The sequence below is a fragment of the Ambystoma mexicanum genome, chromosome 1q (assembly GCF_040938575.1).
Source record: "Ambystoma mexicanum isolate Mex_15411 chromosome 1q, UKY_AmexF1_1, whole genome shotgun sequence".
Lineage (NCBI taxonomy): Eukaryota > Metazoa > Chordata > Amphibia > Caudata > Ambystomatidae > Ambystoma > Ambystoma mexicanum.
The window spans coordinates 822,670,550-822,692,113 of NC_090922.1; the positions used below are offsets into that span (position 1 = coordinate 822,670,550).

The 21,564-nt window shown below is 46.9% G+C and overlaps 1 protein-coding gene across 7 annotated transcripts in view; it reads right to left on the minus strand.

Moving 5' to 3' along the window:
- Window positions 1-1,631: 1,631 nt before the first annotated feature.
- Window positions 1,632-21,564, minus strand: part of CACNA1E (calcium voltage-gated channel subunit alpha1 E) — a 3,100,882-nt gene continuing 3,080,949 nt past the window's right edge. For all 7 annotated transcript variants that reach the window (XM_069641436.1, XM_069641438.1, XM_069641434.1 and 4 more), the window contains one exon: window positions 1,632-10,223. In XM_069641436.1, coding sequence (XP_069497537.1) covers window positions 9,684-10,223 — 540 coding nt within the window. In that variant the 3' untranslated portion in view covers window positions 1,632-9,683. The remainder of the gene's footprint in view (window positions 10,224-21,564) is intronic.

Consider the following 21,564-nt stretch of genomic DNA (forward strand, 5'->3'; position numbering starts at 1 on the left):
TGCCTGAGCTTCAGTGCACATTTGTGTTCCGTTCTCGTCAGTTCTCACTGTACTCTAGGTCGTTGGCCCACCTAAATAATAAAATCCAGTCATTTGTACGATTTGCACTTTTCCAGCTTATTCCCAGTAACCCACCCCCTCTCCTCCCCTTTTTCAGAGCTGCCAGAGCGCCAGGGGACCACTTCGGTGGTGATAGTGCGCGGTACAAATGTCCTTTAACATTAACGATATCCACAATTAATATGTAGTAATAAGGTTATTTGCATATTGTATAGTCATTCTGAAAACCTGGCAAGTTTTTAGTATTCGGTGGTCAACAAGACCAGTTATGCCCTGCAAGAAGAAAGGAGGGCATTTGCCACTGTCCCCCACACCGTAGCAACAAGACTGCATCAGACCAACAAGATCCACAACCTCCCCACGTATGTCCTTTGGCCTCCTGCTAGATAAATTGTCCACTTCTGGAAATTCTTAAAGCTTTGTTAAGGAAATGAGGTAGCAGGAACAAAAATATATCCAAGGGTTGCAGAACTTGAACAGTGCGTCTAGTCTCAGTGGTGTGGAGGTATTTGCATCATATTTGCCATGCTTTACAGTGAACACCTATGTAGAAAAGAGGTGGCAGTGAGGAAGGAGGTGTGATTTTTAATTCTCTCCGCTGAGTAAATGTTTGCCTCTGATGATACGGATTCTTCAGAATGTGTAATCACCCCCTGGGCAGCATTCTAAATGTGATTTATTTTTATAAAGGAGGAACAAGAAACATCAGATCATTTTGAAATCAATCTGAAACTGAAGGCTCCACAAAAATGTGCAGACTTAGGCAACTACTAAATAATGTTATTGAATGTAATTGCACAGAACATGTTGTGATACCCACTATTTGGGATGCAATTTCCCCATTTTTGAAAACAGGGGTTTGGTCTGATTTGCAATGCATCTTGAAATCTACAGCATATGCCGAGGTATACAACACTAAAAGCAAAACAGGAATTGGTCCCAAATAAGGGGGTGATACTTTGTCACACAAAATTAAAATACCCAAAAATTTGATTTTGGCAGGTGATATGGTCAAAAGAGTTAATAGAAACAAGAAATGGGCAGATTTCAATTACGGGACTTAAATCAGTCGGGGCAATGCTATGATTTTATGACCCACTCTGACCAGGGTTCACATTTTGGGGATTGGAAGTTCCTGCGCATGCAAACTTATTTTAACTTATAGAGGTTTAAAAGAGGAACATTTGTTATGATAGTTACAGTCTAGTTTGAAGCTTTTCTAGTAATGCCCTGGAAAAGTTGAAGGTCATGGAGTATTTTAGCGGCCCAGTTTTGACTCATAAAAATGTGGCCCAATTGATAGTAAGGCCACATTTAGACGAAGATTCAGGTGTCAGACAAAATGAGATTTTTTGAATTAAAGGTCCACATTCAGAGAATATGCTGACCCTAATGCTAGCCATTGAGGGGGCTTCCACGTCCATCGGCACTTTTTTAACTGCATTTTCCCATGGAAAGCACAAGAAGTAGGGGTTGAAGCTGAACCTCCCAGAGCCCTCTGCTCATTTCAGGAATTTCATTGGGAATGCAGTGTACAACAAACAGCATGCACAGATAATCTGAGTCTCCTGCCTATTCTTTACAACAATTTTATTTATTTAATTTGAATTTGACCAAAAAAACATTCAAAGTTTCTACATTTTTTTCATTTTTTTCATTGAAACAAGCAATTTATTTTACAACATAACCATCTGGTCCCCATGCGTGTCCTGGCGCTGCCTTTTCCCATGTTCCAATGCCCTGCTTGGAGTCCGATACATTGCGCTTTTGGATTCTGACCAGAGATGGAGGGCGCCATACCATGCGAGAAGCGTGGGGCATAAAGCCCAGCAGGTCACATTGTTCAAGTCATAACAGAAAAAAACATCAATTGGAGGGGAAGCAAAAACCCCCAATATCTTTGCCCTGCCATCTTAAGCCATAGACTCCCGCCAGGGGAGGAGCTTGCTCTGCAATACTACCCCCTTTCTTTCATGTTCGAGGGATGGAAAAGGAGAGCAGACGCTGCAACAAGTCAATGTGATGAAATGTGCACATTTGGATATGCCGTGGGAGGCAGCCGGACAGTCCCTGGTTCATGCCAGATCTCCCAGTTCCAGGGTTGCCAATATCCCGTGGTTGGCTATTGGTAGTTAAGTGTCCATTGGAGCTAGAATCCTCAGTCCTCATCTTTGGAGCCAAGGGGAATTTGACACACCATCCTTTAAGGGTCTATTCCTCATGCTGTTTGCTTATGATCCACCTACTTTCACTTACTTGTCATGTCTCTGTGCAGTCAGTCCATCTCTTAACAGACCGTCTTCACAGTGTCTATCTACCTCACTTCTCCCTGTTCCCAGCTCCAACTTCCCTTCCCTCACCCATACATTAAAGCTCTTCTGCAGAAGTTGAGAGCTACCAGAAGGAGATAGGTTGAACCAATGAGGTGACAGTGAGTTCTATCACCTAACATTACAGAGTAATATGTAGGGAGGAAGGCAAGTCATGTCTGACAAAATGGGTGCCACGCTTTTCTTTAACCTCACATGACAGCTGCTCATTGCTTCAAAATTGACTTCTTTTCATTGGGCTCCATTTCAATATAGCCCTCCCCCTTAGCCTCACTCAGCTTGGACTGCTGGAAACAAACATGAATTGCCTATGCTTCTTATGCACTCAAGGGTCACCTGCTGACAGTCATTTATACGTAGATGATCTCCTTCCCATTGGCAAATTTCAATCCAACATTTGAAAGTGTTTCCATGTATGTGAACTTATCTCTTTTTTAGAACAAGACCTTTATGTGTTAAGAACACTCAATTTTCCGCCCACTCTTCAATCTCTATCTGATGGCAGTAGCAGACCAATGGGACATGTGAGAGTCAGACCAAGGATGACGAAGGTACCATAAATCAACTATTAAGCACTAAGAGAATGGTGTAGGACCTGGTTTCAAAGGACAGAGCTATGGTAAAATGCAGGGAAGGCAGGAGGTGAAAGAAGAGTGAAAATAACAAATAGTGTGAGAGATGTAAAGAGATAAAGGCCAGGGCAACAAAAAAGGATGCAGTGAGGGGGGACAGACTGGCTCTCCTTGAAGCAGTGAAATGCACGTGGATGGCCAATGCTTGTGAAAGTCTTTTAGAGTGGACTAAAATAAACAATATCTGTAGTGGTTGTTCAGGCATTACCACATTTTCTATCTCTGGGTCCATATTGAGCTACAATCAGTCAGTTCTGAGACTTTGTTTGGTTCTAGTCCTCCCAAATTGTCAGTGCTGAACAAGAGCCTCCAACCTAAACCAAGTCATTAAGAAGCGAGTGGGAGAGCCCCAAGGTTGCCCTAAGCCTCTGCTGTTTGTATTCATATCCTTATATCTCCCCTTCTTGGTGAGTCCAGCAGCACAATGCAGCTCCTGTATTGTGCCAGGAAACTCACAGATCGGATCCTGAACCGACAGATGTCAACAAAGGCTGACAACAATGCAATCTGGGCCATATGGTGGACAACTTGTCCAGGCGAATTTAGCAAATTAGGACCTTTAAGTAGCTCTCTGATTTCATTGTATTTTGGAATCATAACTTATATATTCATAGCAAGATGTCATGCAAATAATTTAAAAGTATAGCTTGATAGTCTTCATTGACATGTTAGAAATACTACTTGCATAATCATCAATTAGATCAAACTAAATTATTCTGGCTGTTACACAGGACTTTGATATAGGGGTGATTGGTAATGTGAAAGACTGGTTGACTTAAAATACTGTCATAAAATTAAATCTTGATGTTTTCTTACAATTAATTTCTTAATTGTTTTCCAGGACACAGTTTTGGATCCTAAACATAACACAATAATTGATGCGGCAACTTGTCTTTCTGAATATCTATCTAGACACGTCCCTTTTTGATTATGTGGCATGCATTCAATTTTCTGATTTTTTAAAATAATTAACATGTGAGTCGTCTGTCACTCTGGGCCACTTGTAGGTGTCAATTGCTGACTTGTAATTATTGTCACAAAGAATTTACTTTGAGTAACTCCGACATACCCCTGACTTAAACCTGGAGAGGCCTTTTCGATTTACCGAGACTTTGCTATGAGGAGCTCTGGCTTACATCTAGTAAGTCAAAGCTAGATCTAGTAAATCAGTTGTTAGTCAGAGTGCCTCTTATTAAGTACTTTGTGACTGAGGAAGCCCTCTTCAGGATTAAGTCAAGTATAGATCAGATTTACTTCGTTATGAACCAGACGGGAAAAACTTTAGATGCAGTGGAATATGGGCTTCTACCATTAAGCAGCATGAGATTATATCCCGACTACTCGACTTGTCTCCTAATGTTTTCTATTTTCTGGGGCACCCCTATCAGCAGAATTACTCCTTCAAAAACAAGTATTTTGGAGTGGGACGCAAACACGTGGGAGCAATCCTTATCAAGTAAACCTTCTTCAAGACAACTGATGCTGGCAAACAAAACCAAGGCAAACTCCAACAGTTCAGCCACACAACTCTTTCGTTGGACTAAGCAATATCCAGTTTACCGCCTTCTATTTAAATGTATCTGTCGCACAATTGGGCGTTGTTTTTTTTGGAGGTTAATGCACTGCCAGCTACAGGCTGATCTGGCACTTGCTGATTTTTGCAGCCACCAGCTTCACTTGGAATATTTTATCCATTTGAGAGTTCTCCTGCTATGATGCTCACTTGGCTGATGTCAGTTTATTTAACCTTCTAGTTTACTTAAAAAGAGACAAACAATGAAATGGCGCCTAGCAACTTAAAACATGTAATATGGCACTGCATCATTTTCCCACCTGCATTGGCGTCAGAAAATGACAATGTACTGACGTTACTCCTATTATCTGTGGTCTGCTGAGCAGGGTGTTGGTGAGGAAATATCGCTCTTCCTTACAATACAGCAGTGTTCTATCGCATGTAATGTTTGATAGGTATTTGCATTAAACAAAATTCTTCATCAAAAAATTACTTTTACGTAAACATTTGGATCCAAGAAGTCATCCTCCTGTGCGTGAAACTCATCAACCCCGTTAGCATCCATTTTTTATTTTCCGGCAATAACCTGAACATTGTAAGCCACATACCTCGCTAGGAGTCAAAGGACTCCTCTTGTTTGTCACTTTTTCAAGCAATTGCACCATTTTCCACATGGACGCTATGCATTTTTTCCAACATTGGCACATTTTCTCTGTTCATCAAGTTGCCCTGCTGCTCTCACAAAATTCAGCAATCAATACACAATGAATGAGTCTACTGCAATCCATCAATTAACAAGCTAAAGAACATTGGGTATTATTTTGATCGACAAGTTCTGCATATGATAAATGCTAAAATGGTGGTTAGATAGTACCTGTGTAGAATTGCTCACCAACAGCTCTAGAGACTTTACAACTAGCACTGATGATGTGTCTCAATTCAAACCATTTAGAATGAATCGCTCTCCATCAAATTATGTTCAAATTTAGCTTTGAGGACTTTACCGGCATGTCTTAAAAGCACGTTCCATAAGAGTAAGTGACACAAGGGACTGCTACTGAACATTCCTCTAATACAATCATGCAAAGCTGCCGATTGGGGATCTGTTCATATCTATTTGAAATGATGTCTGCCGGGGCAGATGCTCAAATATGACAGTTCAAAATACCTATGTTGGTAGATTCAGATAACAATTTGCCTCCTTGTAGACTTGCAGGATACTTGTTTGAAATCTTTAAGAGTGAGAACCTTTTGAAGAGCATAGTCAAGAGAAAAACAACTTTAATGTTGCTCTAATGTTTTACAGATTACTTCAAAACTCTCCATCAGATATTCTTTAGGATCCTTGGGAGTGTTATAATTTTGACTGTTCAAATGTACTGAAGATGAAGATATCTAGAGTTAAGAATGCAGAGGAGGGCACACACAAAACTACCATTGCAACATTCTCACTGTCTAACATAAGGAAATATCAGTGTCTCTCCCATCAACTATCACTGAGATAGAGCCCACAGTTATGGACGAGTCTCGGAGAAAGATTGCCGGGTGGTGGTGGTGATCATAAGGAGCCTGTACTTATGGAAAGCCGATAGGTGACTAGTCTGCCTCATTTCTAAAGGGAGTGCATACGCAGTTCATTAGAGAATGAAGATGGGAGATCTTGCCTTTTGCCAGAGAACTTGGATGCACGTGGCCATGATGGATTGACATGGGTCTGAATGAGTTTCCGACTTTGAGTGAAAGTCTAATTGGCTGTGGATCAGAGAAATGAGGGGGGAAGTAAGGGCAACACTTTTTAATTCAAAGGAATCATTATGACCCCATTGAGGGATATTACAAAGGCAGTATACTCACGGTCAGTCTGATTTTCCAACACTTACAAACTGGCACGCCAAGTCTGGTGGGGGCAGTCAGTCTGTGATTCATGATGGTCTATTAATTATACAGCAACATTTTGCTGATGTCTTGACAGGCTGGGCAACTTTACCGGGGACAGTCCAAAGAAGGCAGTCACAACCAGACATGAAGATATGAAGATATGAGGTGAGGCTTTGCAAAAAAGCATTGACACAGGCCTTCTGCTTGAAGACTACTCAGAGAGTGCAAGTATCTGACAACAAAGTGTGTGAGCCAGGTTAACACACTAGGCTTTGAATCCTTGCAACAAGCTGGCAGGGGTTTCGGGTGATATAAAATAGAACATTTGGGTAGGAGTCTTGAGATCGAAAAATGAGAGAGTTGGCCAATGTATTTAAATCCATTAGTAATGTTAGAGCTTTTTTTCGTACTATAATGCGTGCCCCACACAAAATAGCTGCTGCAACACATCAGATGTTTGGATTGGTCCTGAGGCCTGTCAATCACTGTGGAGCAGGCCCATGGGAATGAGGGCTCTGACACAGGCTGGTGAGATATAAAAATGTAGCTGGTGTAGCAGGTTTAGTTGTGAATGTTTTTTGGTGGATACATACTTTGCACCGTATCCCTAACACTGGGTTTATATCATGCTCCATCTTGATGATAGGTCCAAATAGCAGATCCAGCCGATGCTTTAGTTATGAGAAAAACTGGCTACACTGGTGTTCTATACAATTATCTAACAAAGAAATAAACAAAGATAAACCAGCACTGCAAATCTCTACACTGGCGACCCTTGAACAAACACGCTCTATAATGGTTTCAATGGCACAAAAAATCCTTTGGTGGGAAAAGGCCCTCCTGCATGAGAAAACACCTCCAGCCCTACACTACAGAAGAACCTCAATCGGCGTAAGACTGTCATAAGTCTAAAGCCTGGAAGCCTAAAACGCCCTAGACCCTGCCCTCTGCTCACAACAGAACCAACTCAGGCAGGAGCCAAGGACATTGGTAATCTAGCAAGCCTTTTTTCAGAATGTGTGATCTGTCTGCAGATGCAGCCATACTCTCGGTATCATGTTACGAGGATACACCGATCTGCAGTCTGTTCCATTTCGCTGCAGCCAACATTATGCACTTCACTCCTCAGAAGCGCCTCCTGAGCTGCAGCAATGCTATGGAAAAAACATGCACATTGACGTGGCCATTCTGTTAAGGTATAGTACCTAATGCTGATGAGGGGACTGAGATGCTAAGAAACACAGATCCTGTTCTGGATCCCAGAGTTTGGTGAAGTGCTGGAGCCTACATTAGGACTACAACGTAATTAATAGATCACATTTTCCCCAAGTATATTCTAGGGAGAGAGCGAGCTAGAGACGTAACAATGGTCTTGCAGCTATTTAGAGCACTCTCCCATATACCTACAGGTGATGACCTGTATACCAATCTGTATTTTGAGATCTATTGCTGCATTAGACCTTCATTCTGAAAGTAGTACCAGACGTATGTTACCTTTTCGTCTTTCTTTGACGGAACATTAAAGCTCAAGGAAATGATTTAATCTGAATAATATATTTGGAAATACGCAGACGGGGCTCAAAACAACTAGGTCATGCACCAGGCAGAGGTGGGCAGAGCTATATGGAAATCTGGAGATTTTCCAGAAATATTGTTCCCTTCGGGAGCCCAATAGGGATGTTAGACCCTCGCGCATGACTGACTCTGTCCCAGCTTTAGGAAGCTTCCAGAGACAAGCCTAAACAGTGCTTCCTGAAGCGAGTTATTTTGCATGTCTGATGTGGTATACATCACCAATACATAAAAATACAAATGTGACATCATCCCTTGCACACTGGGCTTTATAGAGGCCACCGTCTGCTTGGAAGTCTCCAAATACCTATAGGCCTTTCCCCCTGTGGCTCCAAAACATAAGCCATGATCCTCCACCAGGAGTTCAGGGAGGTGGCTACCCCAATCGAGTGATGAGATTGGCTAGGCATTCTGAGCAAGGTTAGGTGGGCAACGCATGTTGCCTGCAATACCGTCGTAAGTGGCTATTCTGATATCCCTGGTCTGTCAATGCAGTGTTAGGTCTCTAGCATCAAACGTGGGTAATCTCCAAAGTCGCAGGGATGGCCCAGGTTGGTTCTGGATCGAGATACTGAAGCTAATGGAAATTCATGTTTGTATGCAGACCATCTGCTTGGTTTAGGGAAAGAAGGACAATGAACATGTTTGCAAAACAACGCCATATATGTTGATTTCACCTCAGCACCACACACCGCTCTTTGACCTTTTGCGTAGTTAGTTAACATGTGAATATATTCACATTAATACATACATTTAATTAAAAAAACAACATTTGGAGGGGCAAATACCTTCCCAAATCTGTCACAAATATATATATATATATATGTGTGTATATATATATATATATATATATATATATATACACACACATACACACACCTAGAAAGGGAGCGAGATGCAAGCAATCTCACAGTGGTGATAAAACTATAGTGGTGTGAATGGCAAAAAGGCAGCACCTGAGCAAGAACTGTATGATTTCCTCCTCCCCCCTGCAATCATGCCACCTCCCAGTAGGAGGCTGTTTCAGTTTGGCAATCTGGACTGCCCATGCCATTTAGCATTGTGTCCGTGGCACACTAGCAACATATGTCCCAATCATCTTGGCACCCCTCGCCCATCCTCCCTTATTCCAATCCACCTGAACCTGACTGCTACTTATTGGTCCGGTTTTGGCACAGGTTGGGAGGAAAAACATTCTCAGGCAGGTTGAGACTACATTTTAGTTTAGTTCCACGGCGGGGCCCACTCCTCTGGCTCCATCCCATGTCTTGCCACCCTACTTTTGCACTATCCCATTTTATCATAGTCTTCACTCTTGCTGACCACTCTCTCCACAGCCTGAAAATAAACAATCCCCTCAACACTGGTTGGTAAGGACTTGAAGAGAAATAGTGTAAAAAAGAGCAGCCGGCTTCCCATTCCTTCGACTGCAGAAAAACCATAACAAGCCACTTCCAAGGTAGGCACACATTCTGCAGTTCAGTGTTGTACTGTGGCTCGCTGCACCGGAGCACAGATTGCGCTCTTGCACGTGCTGCTGCTGACTGCTGTGCAAAAGGTCAGCGAGGCCATTGTTTCGAGAGGAGTTTGTTTATTCCTCGGTTTTCTTTTTGCACTGGGCCAACGGTTTCATCCCTTGATTGTGTTGGATTGTCCTGGACATTGAGCAGAGCATGCATCGCAGGGAGGCAGCAGTCTCTAGCACTTGTCGTCTTCGTCCGTGTCGCTGAGCACTCCACAGCCTGCCCCAGAGACCACCTGTGTGGCGCCCCCCCTTCTCCTCCTCCGATAGTGCCCATTAGGCAGCTGCCAGCTGTGCCGCATGGGTGGCGCTGACCCAATGGTGTTGGCCCTGCCCAAGCTGGTTGCCACGGCAGCCTCAAAGGTTAGTGTCTCTTCCTCTTCCCCACCGCAGTCTGACCCTTGGAGCTCATCGTGGAGGGCCAGATAAGGCTCCGAGATATAGTGTTGGGGAGTAGAGTGCCGGCTGGCCTTCCCTTGCAGTGAGCTGGAAGATCCAGTTAGACCCGTATCATTGAGGTCCAGGGCCTTGTCAGGCAGGGGAGATCCGTTCTCATCCCCACTGGGAGGGGGTGAGGTATTGCCAGGGCGCCGCACCATGGAAGCATAGGAGATGAGTGGGCGAGGTTTTGGAGGGACTGGAGGAAGCTGCCGACGGCCTCTTCTTGGAGTGCTAGTGTCTGAGGGGATGGAGCTTTCACTCAACGAGCTGGTTCCCTGGAAAGCAGAAAAGAAAAACAATTTTTTAGCAATCATAATGAATGCCTGCCTGTGTGCTCACACTATAATTGTTTTTTTTACCAACAAGTGGTTTCAAGGCGTTGCCCCTGAGTTATCCTTCCTCCCCTGATCTAAAGAGGGGATTTTACACAATGTGCTCCTTCTCTACATTAGGCTATGAGTAGGACATGGAAAATACTGAGCATCCAAAAAGTAAATGAGAGAAAGGGTAGTGATACAGTAATGCCTTTCTGTATGTAGAATCTATGACAAACTGTGTAGATTTTCAGTACTAATATGTTTACCAAACAAGTGGCCTCTACATTGGTGGAGTCTGCATATGTTAAAGTGGGTATCTCCAGAGGGGAGGTATTTTAGGCAAGCTGTAGAAATCTTTCATTGATTGAATGTCTGCAGACATCTGGGGACATTCTCAATTACTGGGGTGTGTACCAAACTGCAGACATCCCTACATGATGGTCTGTGAGAAGGATGCTGGCAAGACCCTTGATTGTTGGGTAGTATGCACTAAAACAGAAACATCCTTTACACGGTGGACATGTATTCCACACTGGGGGCGAAAGTGGAGACATCCTTCAATGGTTTGGTGTGTGCACTGTGACGAATCTGGACTATTTGTCCCTTCGCCACAGAAGGGAGTCACCCCCTTTGAGGATAGTGAGGTGAGCCTGTTAAGCAAGAGTCCTTAGGGGTCTGGGTAAGTGGGACCTCGCTGGCAGTGACTACCTTCTTGAGGACAAGGACTCCCATTCCGATAAGGAACTCCCAGTCCAGAGAAAATTATCTGCCTTTATGCGAGTTGGAAAGACTGTTTTACTTCTGTTTTTAATACGCCTGTTTTGAAATCACCAAACAGTTCCTCTATCTCTCTGGTTTCAGGTAATGCTGGATCTCACTGAATGCCACAATCAAAGAGCATCAACAGAACCCTCCTATTTGGGATATCACTTTGGATTCACTGAATAGTGACATTTCATTAAACTCTTTGGCTTCAGGTAATGTTGGAACATACCTGAGCACTATAGTCAAGGAAGAAGGACACAGTCCTTTTGATCGTGATGACGTATATAAATTCAGGAAGAACTGTGATTGGGGGGGTGGATCTCCTACGCAAGGAGGAGAGTGAATTCTACAGAGAGGCAAAACTCTGTGGAAGATTAGTCCTGGAGAGGCTGAGACCCGCTAGACCGCAGAGCCGATGGCAGCGTAGAAAGCAAGCCTAACGCTAGCCAAACGTTAGAAAGCTGGCGTCCCATCTGACTGAGAAGCCATAGTCGGGGAAGAGGCAAAGGAGAACATGTTTCCTTTGGTGGTGCGACCACAAAGAAGCTGTAATAGGCCTGGGGCATAGCAACCAACGCCGAGACCAGAGCGCTGGGGAGAGCCCAAATCCTGAGCCCCAGGCCCGAAGCACGGTAACTGCTGAGAGAAGCAGCACCAGGGAATCAAACGCTCCGACCGCTAAAAGATACCAATACTGTGAAGCAAGGCTGGGGAAGCCTACGAGGTTTCGGGAACCTGAGAAACCGAAGATGACAAGTGCCCTGTGTGAATCGGAGCAAGAGAAGTATGAACGCTTTGCATCAAGACTGGAAGGTTGCAGGAACTCGAGAAACCCGAAATGGCAAGCACTCTTTGTGAATCAGAGCAAGAGAAGTACACATTCTTTTTACCAAGGTTTGATGAGCCTACGAGGTTACGGAAGCCTAAGAACCCCGAACAGGTAAGCGCCCCTGTCAATATGATTGAAAGAGATACAAACTCTTTGCATCTATGGTGGGAAAGCTGACAAAGTTATGGGACCTTGAGAAATCTGAAACGGCAAATGCCCTATGTGAGTCTTCATCCAAACGGGGGAAGCTGGTGAGGTTACGGATCCTGAGAAATCTGAGTGGGAAAGTGTCCTATGTAAAGAAAGTGGAATGAAAGTGAACAAGTCTACCATAGAGCTGCAGGACTTCGGGGAGTCCAAGAGTCAGAGACTTGTTATTGAGAGACTTGTTTTAAGAGAAACATATTGAATACTTTTTCTTTCCTTTTGAATATCAACGTCTGCCAGAAATAACTGTTATAGACTTGTGGTCAGAAGAAACGTACTGAGGATCTTTTCTTTTGAACAACGTCTGTAAGAAAGATTTGAACTGTTGTAGAACTGTCACTGTTTGGTGGTTTCAAAACAGACGTATTAAAAACAGTCTTTCCAGTTCGCATGAAGGCTGATAATGTTCTACATTGAAGAACCTTTGAACTATTGACAGTATCCACGTGTTGGGCAAGGCGGAAGTCCAAGACAGAGGCCTTGTCCTGGTCTCCTCTTTTTTTGTTTGTTTTATAAAGGGGCATGGCCAGTTAGTTGGTTAGGAGATCAGGATTCAAATGGAGAACTTTTGCTTTTGGACGTTGACAAGCACCCTTAGTTTTTAATTTCCATAGGTAGGGAACTTGACTCACAGAAATAGGGCAAGTTAGGAGTTTTCTTTTTATTTAAATAAAACAATTGTTTTGAACATGTCAGTAAGTCGTCTGCTGACTCATTCTTCTGGTTCACCACAGCACCCAACTAAAGACAACACCTGTTAACAGCATAAGTATACCAAACCAGAAACCAATTAAATAATTGAGGCATGACTGAAAATAAAAACACCTTTGTGGATGCAGAGGCCCCAAATTGCACACATCTCTTCTGATGCAGAAGCAGGTGTTGTTGGCAAATTGGAAACACCTTTCAATGAAGAGTTGTACGAGATCAAAATATGAAAACCTTTGTAAATGGGGTTTCAATCATTCTTAAGTGCCTTTCGTTGACTGACCCTTTATCAATTCAGAGAAACACTTTAAATTTGGTTTTTGAGTCGATTTAATACCTGTGGTTTTTGGTAATGTGTTCACTAAGCTGGAGATCCTCTCCTGAAGGCATGTGTGCACCGAACTGAAGAGATGTTAACAGAATGTTAAAGAAAATCAGTGCTCTGGGACATGTGGAATTCAGAAACCACATTTGGCAGAATATCAGGACGCACCTTGATACCTTCTCCTTGAAAAATAGTAGGAAAGGTGACTTGCAAGATAGAGCCTGAAGCTCACTTACACCTCTTGCTGATGTGATTGCCATCAGGAAAGCCTTTTTCATGGTAAGCATGGGTTCAATGTAGCCGCCATCAAGAATGTCAAAACCAAATCTAGGTCCCAATCCAGAACCAAAAGCAGAGTAGGTGGGCATCTATTTACAAGGCCTTTCAGGAATTGGGTCATTACCGGGATCATGAAGAAGGATCCTTGTTCGAGCGACCTTTTGAACACAGATAATGCTGCCAAATAGCCATTGACTGTGCCTATCTGAAGGCTGCAGAGGATAGTGACAGAAGGACCTCTATCACTGTAATGGCGGAACAAGCGATAGGGCCTATTCTGCGTTCCCTTCACCAGGCATAACATTTTCTCCTCAATTACCTTTTCTGAGAGGCCCCAGTCATCACATCTCATCCTTTCAAGAGCCACGCATGTAGTTTGAGGGATTCCTGGTTCGGGTGAAGCACCAGACCTTCCGACTGGGATAGGAGGTCCGGCCATCGAGGCAACCGTAGAGGTGCGCAGATGGTCAAGTCTAGGAGTCCCAAGTGCCATGTTCTCCTCACCCAATCTGGGGCGATCAAGATCATGGTGGCTTGAAACCTCCTCAACCTCCTGAAAACCCACGGGATTACAGGTATTGGAGGGAACGCATAGTGGAGGTCGAACACCCACTCCACCAGGAACACGTCCCTCAATGCATCCTTCGCTGGGAATTCCCTTGAGCAAAAGGATCTGCACTTCACGTTGGTCCTCATGCAAACAGATCCACTGTCAGGGTACCCCACTGACAAAGATCTCTTCAAGAACGTTCTCTGCTCCTGCTAGATTGGACGCTGAAGCAGAGATCAGGTTCTCTAGCAACCAGAACCATAGATGCAGCGCCTCCCTGCATAGACCGAACACCCCCCTGCTTGTTGAGGTAGTGCATGGCCACTGTGTTGTCCATCAGAATGACAATGTGTTTCTCCATGAGGGAGGGTGCAAAGCCCATCAGGGTCAACCTGATCGGCCGCAACTCCAGCCTGTTGATATGCCACGGGCATTCCATCAGCAACAAAGGCCACTCACCTGCAGGTCCACGCAGTGAGCGCCCCAATCCTTCAAGGACGCATCCGTGACCACCTGGGTTTGGGGCCACGGTGGCCAAAAGGGTTCACCCGACATCATGTTATCTCTGTCGGCCCACCAAGAGAGGTCACTGTCCACCAACCTTGAGAATGACCTTCATGGCATCAAAGTATTGGGACCACTGATCCTTCAACAGGCACTGCAGAGATCGCATTCACAGTCTGACCACTGGCTCCAGATAAATGCAGAAAGCCATGAGACCTAAGATCGGAGGAAAGAAGCCGCTGGTAGACTGTCGTGGCTCTGGAAAAGTTCAACCATTTGCCTGACACTGGTGACTCTTTCTACGGGGGGAGGATCCTTCCCCACCCATGTATCCAGGACTGCTCTGATGAATAGGAGCTTCTGTGCTGGTGTGAAATGGGACATCTGTAAATTTAGGGAGAAGCCCAAACCGTGACGCAGAGAGCAGGTTTCCGCAAGCTGTGACGATACGTGCTCCGGAGACATTCCCTGGATCAGCCAGTCATCCAGGTATGGGAATACTTGAATACTGGATCTCCTGGGGTGCGCCACTGCCATCAGCTTGGTGAGGACTCTGGCCACAGAGGTGAAGACAAAAGGGAGCACCTTGAATTGATAGTGATGGTCCCTGATGACTGATATCAGGAACCTCCTGTGCTTCCGATGAACTGGCACATCAAATTAAGCACTCTGTAGGTCCAGCAATATCAACCAGTCCTGGAGTTGCAGAGCCTGGGGAATTTCTTTCAACGTCGCCATCCTGAACTTGTCTTTCCTCAGGAACTTGTTCAAGGCTCTGAGGTTCTGGATGGGACAGAGTCCTCCTCCTTTCTTGGGTACCAGAAAATAAAGAGAGTACCAGCCCGATCCTCTTGGCTCGGGTGGGACCTCTTCTACTGCACCATTTAATAACAGGACTCTCAGCTCTTCCCGGGAGCTCCTGTTCCGGTTGTTATGTAGGGGGGTGCTCTGTCTGGAGGTTTTCTTAAGAAAGGTAGACAGTACCCCCATTTGACGAGCTGCCAGGCCCATGCATTGGAGGTTATCTCCTTCGACCTGTCCCAGTACTTGGAAATTCTCCCTCCGACTGGAGAAACACATGGGGAGAACTCAAGTGGCTTAGTGGGCGCCACCACCTCTGCGGCTGCTGCCTCAGTCTGCACACCCTTAGAGGCTCCTCTGCCGCATCCGGAATGCGAGAAATGCCCCTGCCTGACTTGCGGGAGCTGTGCCCTCTTTCCAAACGGAATGTGCTGTCACTAGCCTCCAACCCTAAAGGGGAAGCTGAAAGATTGCCTTGTTGGTTGCTGCACAGCTAGGCCCAGTGACTTGGCAGCTAACTTGGAGTCCTTGAACTTCTCCAAGGATTCATCGGCCTTCAGGCCAACTGGGTGCTCACCATTGAAAGCTATGTCCAGAAGTTTAGCTTGGACATTCAGTGAGAATCCTGAACTGTGAAGGTAGGCTGACCGCCTTAACAGATTGGACGTCCCCATTGCACGGCCTTCACAATCCGCAGTGTCCAGATCCGGCTGCAGTGCTTGGCATGCCACCTCCTTGCCATCATCAATGATACACAGGAACCAATGTCACATTTCACCAGCCGGGATGTGTTCTGCCACTTCTGCCATAAGCCCCTAGAGTCTGTGAGAATATTTAGTGAATGCGCAGAACGCATTGACTACCTCCAGGGCAATGCTTCCTGAGGCAAAGATCTTTTGGGCCATGTTACACATGAATAAAAAAGACACTGTCCCTTTAAGGGCAGCCAAGGAGAAAGAGCGGGAGGAAAGACGGAAAGGGAGGGGCTGGAGGGAGGGGACGGCAGTTGGAGTTTGGAGGTGAATAAAGTTGGTTCACCATAGATTTGGCTCCGCGTCATTTGTAGGCCTGAGTGCGTGCGTATGAGCGGGGTCCAACACTGGCGACGAAGCCGATACGACCCTTTGCGTGCCGGCAGCAGTTTGGAGGGCCTGTGAGCCCAGCAGTGTGAGGAGGGCCTGCGCGCCCAGCAGCGTTCAAGGAGGGCCCGTGTGCCCAGCAGTTAAGGAGGACTCGAGAGCCCAGCAGACCCGGTGGGCCCGTGTGCCCTGCAGCGTATCAGGACCGGAGAGCCCAGCAGTGTGGTGCTCAGCAGTGGTGGCCTGCCAGCAGCAGACCAGCCGACCAGAAGATTGGAGGGGCCCGTGCGCCCAAGACTGGAGAGCCCGGCAGTGAGGAGCCCGGCAGCGGAGGACCGCCAGCTACAGACCCGCCGACCGGAAGATCGGGGGGGCCCGTGCGCCCAAGACTGGAGAGCCCGGCAGTGAAGACCAGCCGACCAGAAGATCGGGGGGCCCGTGCGCCCAAGACTGAAGAGCCCAGCAGAGTAGAGCCCAGCAGCGGAGGCCTACCAGCAGCTGACCAGCCGACCAGGTGATCGAAGGGCCCGTGCGCCCGAGACCGAAGTGCCCGACGGCAGAAGCCCGCCGACAGCAGCCCAGCCGACCGAGAGATCGTAGGGCCCGTGAGCCCAGGACTGCAGCGCCCAGCAGAGGAGGTCCCGCGCCCCCCCTCGGCAGGAAGAGGACCGCGGACGCCAACAACGAGAAGAGCCCGCGAGCCGGAAGAGGCCCACAAGAAGAAGGAGACCACGAGGGAATGCAGCAGGCCCACACGTCACGGAAGAGGAGACCCGCAGGCTCGCGGCATCCACCCCTCAAGTAAGGTGTCGGAAAGGGGTAGCAAAAGGGGAACCCCAAGTCTCCCACCCACGTGACACATCAGTAAAAACACCCAAAGGGGAACCCCGAGTCTCCCACCCACGTGACACCTCAGTAAACACACCTAAAGGAGCAGAAGGTGAACAGCGTGCCCCAACACGCGAACTTACACCGCAGCAGAACAAGAGAGCCATTGTGCAAAGCCTACTAGGGCACCCCGAGCATCTGCGACGCAGCACTCCATGCTGCACATCAAGAAAACCCACAACCAGGTGATAACACACGCACACCACCTCAGAGGACGTAGGACCACCAAGCGACACCACCATGTCATCTGCAGACGCGCCAAACCCTAATGCACCACCACCACCACCAGGAGCTCCCTCCTCTCATGCAAGCCTAATGAGGAGACCTGCCCCGTTCACGTTAAACCCACACCATGACCAGGGGCAAAGATGGGAAGAATGGATGGAGGAATTTGACGACTTTGTAGGTGCCATTGGCACGCAAGAACCTCCCAACATACTGAGCATATTTGCAAATGTCGCAGGGAGAGAAATCAAAAACATTATAGGCACAATCCCTCCACAAGATCGCACCACGTATGCAAGACTCCTGCAAGCCATTAACGAAAAGCTGGTCATCACACCTAACCGGGACTATGAAAGATACACTTTCAACCAATGTGGCCAGCTACCTCACGAATCAATAGGGGAGTTCGTAATACGTCTCCAAAGGAAAATATCCAAATGTGACTTTGCTAACTTTAATGATGAAGAAGCCATTAGATTACGCATCATAGAGGGGTGTGTATCCTCGATGTTCCGGAAGCACCTCCTCAAGAAACCCTTATCTCTAAAAGAAGTGCTAGACCTAGCCAGGGTCTACGAAAGAGTGGGCATTCAGGCAGCAGCCATTGAGAACCCAAAAAAGGGAGAAACTATAGCCGCAATACATCCCTATGCCCGCCAGCCAAACCCCCAACCAAGGACCAACCAGAGGTACCCGACACAACGAGCACAGGGTGACCGCCAATGCTATCGCTGTGGATTCGAATATCCACACAGAGGACCGTGCCCCGCCATCGGGCAACGGTGCATGAGATGCGGAATGGAGAACCACTTCCAAGTGATGTGCAAGGAACTACTACCGGAAGGGGGATCAACACGCCCACGACCTGCCCCTCGCGTGATGGACGCACATAAAGAACAGCACCACCAAGTGGACAGGAACATACCTCTCGCGCCATCATATCAACGCCCAAACACAGTGAGAGCTCTGGAGGGACTTCAGATTGAACCGGACAGGAAAGACCACGAACTATATGATGCCTATCAGGAGGACTTCATGCGGGAACTAGAACGCGAAGACAACCGCAAAGCGGAAGCACCAGACATCCGGGAACGCGACAGGGAGCCATACCCCTATGCCCCACCACATTATCCACCAGGAGGAAATGAACAACCTCAATACCTGCAAGACGGCTACGACCGAGAGTATGTATGCCTTCTCAGTGTGGAGGAAGAGGACACTGCGGCTCCCAGAGTAACAATTCAAATGGGAAGAGCCCAAAACAGATTTATCGTTGACACATGAGCAACGGTAAACGTCATGAATGAAGACATTTATCGTGAAATAGCCTCGGCATTCCCCACCCAAGAGTCTAAGACACACATCTTCCAATGGGGAGCAGCCCAACCCATGACATCTAAAGGGAAATTTCAATGCGATCTACGGCACAGAGACATCACAACAACCGCCACGATACATGTGATAAGAAGCCCAGCTATTGGCCGCTGCCTTCTCAGTTACAGGACAGCTAACGCACTTGCCCTGATTGACCTACATTATGACCAGTCGGAGGTCATTGAAGGACTACCACTACCATGCGAATCCGTCAGGGCAATGATAGACAGACCATTGGAAAAAAGGGAACTCAAGAACACTTTCCCCAAACTGTTCGAAGGAGTAGGAATGTTAAAAGGACCATGCATCAAACTACACATAGACAAAAATGTCAGGCCAGTTCCACAACACCCACGGAAAGTGGGTTTCCACCTCCAGGAGCAAGTATCAAAGGAAATACAACTTCTCCTCCGGAATGACATCATAGAGAAAGCGGAGGGGCCAACACCCTGGGTGTCACCAATAGTAATTGTCCCCAAGGACAATGGTCGCCTTCGTATATGCGTAGACATGCGCATCCCAAATACTGCCATCCAGAGAGAAAGGCATCCGGGACCAGGATTGGAGGACATGCTAATCAGGTTAAACCAGGCGAGATTTTTCTCAAAACTTGACCTCAACCAGGGCTACCATCAACTCGTCCTGGATCCAGAATCACGGCCCATAACCACATTTGCGACACATGACGGCCTGTTCCGATATAAAAGATTAAATTTCGGCATCTCATCTGCCGCGGAAATATTCCAAGAGACCATCAGGCGTCTCATAGCATCAGAGACGAATGCATTAAACTACAGTGATGACATCCTGATATTTGGGAAAGATCAAGACCAGCACGATAGGGCTCTCAGAAACATCTGCTCCATCCTACAAGATGCAGGGCTAACACTGAATGAGTGCAAGTGCGTCATTAACAGAACAAGTCTCAAATTTTTCGGACACACATTCTCAAACAACGGAATATCTGCAGACCCGGACAAAATAAAGGCCATCACTGAGCTTCGAGCGCCGACGAACACAGCAGAGTTACGCTCGCTATTGGGAATGGCGGGATATTGTGCGCGATACCTTCCGAACTACGCCACAACGACTGACCCGCTCCGCAACCTCCTGAAGAAGAACCAACCGTTCATATGGGACGCACCCTGCCAGGAGGCATTCATAGCGATAAAAGAGGGACTTACCAACAACAAACAACTGGCATATTTTGATCCTAACTGGCACACCATCATCACAGTTGATGCGAGCCCGGTGGGGCTGGGAGCCATCCTAGCACAAACTGACTCTGCAGACAACGGCCACCATGCTATAGTTGCCTACGCCAGCCGAGCCCTGTCACACACGGAAAAAGCCTACTCTCAAGCAGAGAGAGAAAGCCTGGCCGCGGTATGGGCGTGTGAAAAGTACCACCACTTCATCATTGGCCGGAAATTTACCCTAGTGACAGACCACCAAGCCCTCTTATCTATCTTTGGGAACCCCAGGACGAAGATGCCACCCCACATAGAGCGATGGGGGATAAGACTACAGGAATACGATTACACCATTATCCATAAACCAGGAGGAGACGCAAACCCAGCGGACTATTTATCCAGACACCCCCTACAGGACAAAGATGACACTTTGGCACATGAGGCCACTGAATATGTCCTGTACCTATCGTCAAATGCCATGCCGCCCACCATCTCGACCACGACGTTCGAGGAAAGGAGCAAAGCCGACCCAACGATCAGGGCCGCTATCACACTTACCCGCTCCAACAAATGGAGAGAACGCCACTCAAGCAGAACTGAAGAAGGAGATGTAGACCAGAAAGAATTGGACCGGCTAGCCAAAGTAAAAGATGAGCTTATAGCAACTGACCAAGGGCTGCTACTACGAGGAAAGAGGTTAGTAGCACCAAAAGACCTAAGAAAGACACTAGCAACGCTGGCACACGAAGGACACAGGGGAATCGACAACACAAAAAGGTTCCTCAGGAACTATATCTGGTTCCCATAAATGGACATGATAGTGGAGGACATGCTCAGACACTGCAGACCCTGCCAACTGGCAGCCCAAGGACCAAACCCAAACCCCCTCCAACTCACCACGCTCCCAACGAGACCCTGGCAAAAGGTCGCAATGGACTTTTATGGACCCGTAGAAGAGGGAGGGTATCTATTAGTAATAATAGATGAGTACTCAAGATTCCCATTTGTTAAGCAAACACCCTCGACATCCTTCGCTGACAATGCACCCATAGTGGATGAACTTTTCAGCGAATGGGGCATCCCCAATGTCGTGAAGACTGACAACGGGTCCCCTTTCCAGGGACGGGAATTCGCAAACTTTGCAAAGCACCTAGGCTTCTCCCATCAAAAAATCACACCACTCTGGCCCCAAGCCAATGGGATGGTCGAACGGTTTATGGCCACAATCAAATTGACCCGACAAAAGGCAGTAGCGGAACAGACACCCCATCCGAAAGCCATCTGCAGCATGCTCCGAAGCTACCGGAACACTCAACATGACGCAACTGCAAAGCCACCCGCTGAACTCATGGTGAGATACCAACCCAGGACGCGTATCCCACGATGGGAGGACTACACACCGGAAGAAGACCTAGCCATCAGGGAACGCGACGCGGAGAAACGAAGGAAAGCCAAGCAATGGGCTGACGCAAGGAGGAGAGCAAAGGAACAACAGCTGGAAGTTGGACAAACAGTACTGGTCCGACAAACACAGCGCAAGAAAACGGACACTCGATACCATCCAGAGCCAAG